This window comes from Anarhichas minor, unplaced genomic scaffold (assembly GCF_050575085.1).
Source record: "Anarhichas minor isolate MPS153535 unplaced genomic scaffold, ASM5057508v1 ptg000136l, whole genome shotgun sequence".
Classification (NCBI taxonomy): domain Eukaryota; kingdom Metazoa; phylum Chordata; class Actinopteri; order Perciformes; family Anarhichadidae; genus Anarhichas; species Anarhichas minor.
In genome coordinates this window covers 739,001-745,000 of record NW_027466582.1, presented here as the reverse complement: position 1 = coordinate 745,000, position 6,000 = coordinate 739,001, and the positions used below count along the sequence as shown (strand labels likewise).

General features: G+C 43.8%; 1 protein-coding gene across 1 annotated transcript in view; it reads left to right on the top strand.

The window, feature by feature from the left end:
• LOC142941695 (serine/threonine-protein kinase D3-like) overlaps window positions 1-6,000 on the top strand; it is a 32,574-nt gene that overhangs the window by 11,888 nt on the left and 14,686 nt on the right. The window contains exons 3-5 of the mRNA XM_076083717.1: window positions 1,247-1,385; window positions 2,865-2,996; window positions 4,968-5,125. Of these exons, the coding sequence (XP_075939832.1) occupies window positions 1,247-1,385; window positions 2,865-2,996; window positions 4,968-5,125 (429 nt within the window). The remainder of the gene's footprint in view (window positions 1-1,246; window positions 1,386-2,864; window positions 2,997-4,967; window positions 5,126-6,000) is intronic.

Here is a 6,000-nt window from a genome sequence, read left to right as displayed (position 1 = left end):
ATTTTAGATTTATTGGTCAAATTGCATGAAATCTTTACATTGACTTTTTACACACAACACACAAGTGCGAAATACTTGCATATTATGAACTTGCATACCAGAATATTATGTGTCTAAGGCTTTTATTGTGAAAGGTAAGAACGGAAGGAGTGGATCTGGTGCAGAAAATGTCATGTTTTGTCCAAAACACCACAGTTATATGTGATATTAAACTGAGAAAAGCTGTAAATCTCCATATTTTAAAGGCTGAAAACAATATTTTCACTCTAAAGGAACTTGTATTAGTGCTGGCATCTTATTTCTTGAAACGATCCCCAGCCCTAATACACACTATACAACACACACTGAAACTTTTGTTTCTCACTGTGGTGGGCTGCAAAGTCTCAGCAGAAAGAGAGACGGCGTTACATCTGACGCAGACAGTGACCCGGTCTTGAACCTTCCATCAGATGGTATTGAAGTTTCTTTATAAAGAGGATCCAGCTCGTGTTTCGGGGAAGAAAATCAGAGACTAAATGGTGGTTGAGTTCCTTCAGTGGAAACTGATTCAGCAGCCGCAGTGACAAAAGAAATCTCCAGAGTTTCACTCTCTTATTTCTCTGAATGTCGCTCAGCTCGTGTTCCTCGTATTCAAAGGTCAGTTAATGGTTAACTTCAGGAACAAGTCGTGACAGTGAAAACAGCATTGGAGCAGTGCCTTGCTCAAGAGCCCTTTGACAGATATGGATTACGCTCCTTACTGGTTTAAAAAAACAACCTTCAGCTGCTGTTCTCTGATGACTTTGCGATTTGACTTTATTTTAGACTTGTTCTTGTATTTTACATTTCTTAGTAAAATAAATATGTTATGATTATGATGATAAATACGATTTTATTTGACGGCATAGAAATATTATCTTCCCAGAGGACAAACCCTTTGGATCGCATTGGTCATATTTAATTTGGTGGATTAACCAAAAACAAACGTCCACATCTGGTTATTTTATCTACAAACTGTTTTCCAGTTAATATACCAACAAATGTACGATATAACAACATGAATAGTGTATATTCTGCAATATAAACCTGCTCTGTGGATTTCATTCTTATCACCCGCACAGATGTCTTAGTTATTCTCCTCGACCGTTTGCTCCTGATTGCTGGTTGTTTTGCTGCAGTTTGTGCTCAACTCAAGTAGACTTTAACAGTAACTTCAGACTGAGTCAACATTAATCCCTGACCTCTTCCTCCTCTTTCTCCTCCTCAGTTCCCAGAATGTGGATTTTTCGGGATGTACGACAAGATCCTGCTGTTTCGCCACGACCTGAACTCGGACAACATCCTGCAGCGTCTGACCTCAGCGGAGGAGATCCACGAAGGCGACCTGGTGGAGGTGGTGCTCTCCGGTAAGAAACCAACTCTTTCTACTTTCAATTAATCTAAGAACTTCGGGAAACTACAAATATTAACCTCTTGGTGCCAGAGGAAAAGTCAGAGGATTGTCAAAGTTAGTAGGAGTCATCCTCTGGGGACCATGAATGTCTGAACACAAAAAAAGGAATACATAAATAAACCGATTCATACATAATCTTTATTTCGTTTATTATAAACACACATTTATTTGTACACATTGGAGTCTCTCCGGTCTCCAGGCAGTGACGACTTAAAGCACGTTCATATGTATAAAATGTTTATAACTCTCTCGTTAACCCCCCTCTGAGTGCGAGCGGTGAGGTCGCCTCAGATCTTGTTTCCTCCTCCAGCGGGTCACCCGGCTCGCTCTCACCATAATATTGTGCATGGGATCGTCACATCCTGAGTCGTGTCTACAGGTTGGGCTGTAACAACTATAACTGATGAACACCCAGACGCAAAGCAGCGGCAGGTTTAGGATTACACGGGAGGAAGACGGCGAAGTCGGAGCCCCGAAAACCGCACCCGGGGTTCAAACCCGCGACCACTTCCTCCTCCTGCTGCTTCTGCTGCTGCAAGAACCTGCAGAGGTTCAGCTAGTTCAGATATTCATTTCTGGAGGCATCTTATAACTCATACCTGACTGTAAGATGCATCAGAGAACTGGCTGCAAAGACAAAACAAGCTTTAACTTAAGAGAAATGTGTCACTGAGTCTTATGGTTTTTACGTTTCAGTTATATTTAGTGTCACAACTGGACCATGATTAATAATTACTTATTAATTACACCTGTGTTTACCCTGCTTAGAGCGCGTGTTAGGAAGTTAAACAGCTCATAGTTCATCTCTAATATCTATTTTACATTCATGTGAAAATATCTCCTTCAAACTACTGGATTTATTCAAGTTTATCACCAAAACTACATTTTACAGATTACATATGAGCCAGTACTCATGTTCACTGAGCAGAGCCTGAAGGCATCATAATGTAACTGAAGTGAACCTCCGTTGGTTAGCCGTTAGCGGTGCTGCTAACGTTACTAGCTCTCCTCCTGTTGGTTTAAACACTGATTGGTTGTTTACAATGAAACATGATCAGAGATCAGAGACTAGAAACACATGTTCTACTGAGTCAGTAAAACTTTATTTACACTGTGATGGTTAAAGTTAAAGTGTGGAATTAATCCACAGATCACATGCATGCTGAATAGTGAGGGGCGATCAGTACACCACTAATAAATACAGATAAATAGTAGATGTAAAGACAGGAATATTAAGAGGTATAATAAAAAAAATAAGAATGAAACACAAAGAATAAAATATACAAGAGCATTTTGAGACCAAAGTTACAAGTTAAAGTGACAGTAGTGAGGTTAACGATGCAAAAATCTGTAAAAAACGGTGTAAAAAATGTAAATATGAGCTTTAATATATAGCATTGTACAGCAACTGCTCTGTGTTTGTTTCTTTCAGCTCTCGCCACAGCCGAGGACTTCCAGATCCGACCTCACGCGCTGTACGTCCACTCCTACAAGGCGCCGGCCTTCTGCGACGACTGCGGGGAGATGCTGTGGGGGCTCGTCAGACAAGGCCTCAAGTGTGAGGGTAAGAATGTGGTGAACAGGGCAAAACAACACCAACACGGGGTCATCTAGAGGCCAAGCCGTGTTTTTGTCATTGTATATATATTTTTTATTCAAGTCCATAACAATATATCCTTATTTCTCCTTATTTGGTTTACTTTTTGGAGTTTGATGAGGAAGTAAAACTCTTCATCTCCCACCTGTTTTTTTCCGATTACCTGATTAGCACATGCTAAACCCAACATGCTAACACTATCTTCTACTAGTGTGCAAATCGAATGTCTTAACGACAACAGGGATGGTGAGTCTGTGATGAACAAGTTAACACTCTGACGTCATTAAAACACAAAATAAACTGAAAGAAACGGCGCTGAGGACCTTTTGATTTGGTCTCGCGTCAACTGGAAGCTCAGAAACGTAAATAAACCAAAATATATATAAATAAAGTGAGCAAACAGATCGGGAACACATCGTCAGGATATCTGGGTATTTACAGCTACTCAGACGAGCTTCCTGTCAATGAAACTTTACGAGAGGGAGCGATCTGTGCTGCCGGTGTTTGTGAGGTGATGTAAGAGAAATCACATCTCAATGAGTTTAACAGAGACCAACAAGCTGCTGAAATATCTTGACCGGCCCAACACACGCACACACACACACACACACACACACACACACACACACACACACACGCACACACACACACACACAGTTTCACTGGTTTCCGAGTGTGACAGCTGCAGCAGGATGTCTTCATGCAAAGATCTGATCTCAGTGCTCAGAGAACCTCAGAGCGACTCTCCACCGTCGTGATGCCGAGCAGAGAAAAGAGACGCTCGATGTTGACGTCGATGCAGAAAAATACGGCTTCCGCTTATGTAACTTTAACTAAAAGCTTCAAACTGATGAAGAGTCTGAATGATGGGAGGGAAAGGACAAGAAATCCTTAATGGAGGAAGGAGGGTTTTGTAATTTAGTCGATTAGCTTAGCTTAGCATAACCACTGTAAGCAAGGGGGAAAAGCGTGACTCTGTCCAATGTTGAATTTCTTTGATCATTTATTTTACAAAAATTGGAAAACACTGGAATTTATATATCAACATGTTTCTAAGCATCCACAAGTGTTACTGTTGGAAAAATTAAGGCTCTACTTTCTGTTTGAATATTGAACTATTTACATTTTTACAGCCTCTCCTCTCCTCCTCTCCTTTCCTCTCCTTTCCTCTCCTCTCTCCTCTCCTCCCTCCTCTCCTCTCCTCTCCTCTCCTCTCCTCCTCTCCTTTCCTCTCCTTTCCTCTCCTCTCTCCTCTCCTCCCTCCTCTCCTCTCCTTTCCTCTCTCCTCTCCTCTCTCCTCTTCTCCCTCCTCTCCTCTCCTCCTCTCCTTTCCTCTCCTTTCCTCTCCTCTCTCCCCTCCTCTCCTCTCTCCTCTCTCCTCTCCTCTCTCCTCTATCCTCTCCTCTCTCCCCTCCTCTCCTCTCTCCTCTCCTCTCCTCTCCTCTCTCCTCTCTCCTCTCCTCTCCCCTCTCTGTGTTCACTTCCTGTAGTTCAGTCAAAGTTTCTCCTCCTTGTTGTCACATGACTGTTGGTCTCAGATGAATCAATCATGACTTCATAGTTTCACTGAGGAGCTCACAACTTAATGTTTTTACACAATCTGGTTAAAGTGAACTCTTTATTTGGGGCGAGATTGAAGAATAAAATGTTTTTGAAAGATTTGTTTCAGTTGCTTTTTCTGACGTAAGCATTGTCACACATGATGTGTTCAAAGGCCGTCTGAAAGGGGAATATCTGATAATAATAACTTCTAGCTTCTAGCTTAATAAACAATGTCGTTTTGGTGATTGTTTAAAGACAACACGCTTTTCAATCCCGCCGGCGGGTTTTGGGGTTTGAGGTCTAGCTGCACAGTTTATACTGACCAACCAGCTGGTGGATAGAAAAGAGGATAAAATGAAAATAACATAACGCCTAAACTGATTTTCTCTTCTTCAGGATGTGGACTGAACTACCACAAACGGTGTGCGTTCAAGATCCCCAACAATTGCAGCGGAGTCAAGAAGAGACGGCTGTCCAACGTCTCGCTGCCGGGCTCCGTCATGTCGGTCGCTCGTCCTCCGTCCGCCGAGTTCACCTCGACGCCGCAGGAGGAGGTGGGTCTGCTCCTCACACCGAGTCTTTAACATCGTGGGTCTGCTCCTCTCACCGAGTCTTTAACATCGTGGGTCTGCTCCCCTCACCGAGTCTTTAACATCGTGGGTCTGCTCCTCGCACCGAGTCTTTAACATCGTGGGTCTGCTCCTCTCACCGAGTCTTTAACATCGTGAGTCTGCTCCCCTCACCGAGTCTTTAACATCGTGGGTCTGCTCCTCGCACCGAGTCTTTAACATCGTGGGTCTGCTCCTCTCACCGAGTCTTTAACATCGTGGGTCTGCTCCTCTCACCGAGTCTTTAACATCGTGGGTCTGCTCCTCGCACCGAGTCTTTAACATCGTGGGTCTGCTCCTCACCGAGTCTTTAACATCGTGGGTCTGCTCCACTCACCGAGTCTTTAACATCGTGGGTCTGCTCCTCACACCGAGTCTTTAACATCGTGGGTCTGCTCCTCTCACCGAGTCTTTAACATCGTGGGTCTGCTCCTCACACCGAGTCTTTAACATCGTGGGTCTGCTCCTCTCACCGAGTCTTTAACATCGTGGGTCTGCTCCCCTCACCGAGTCTTTAACATCGTGGGTCTGCTCCTCTCACCGAGTCTTTAACATCGTGGGTCTGCTCCTCACACCGAGTCTTTAACATTTTGGATCTGCTCCTCACCGAGTCTTTAACATCGTGGGTCTGCTCCTCACACCGAGTCTTTAACATTGTGGGTCTGCTCCTCACCGAGTATTTAACATCGTGGGTCTGCTCCTCACACCGAGTCTTTAACATCGTGAGTCTGCTCCCCTCACCGAGTCTTTAACATCGTGGGTCTGCTCCTCGCACCGAGTCTTTAACATCGTGGGTCTGCTCCTCTCACCGAGTCTTTAAC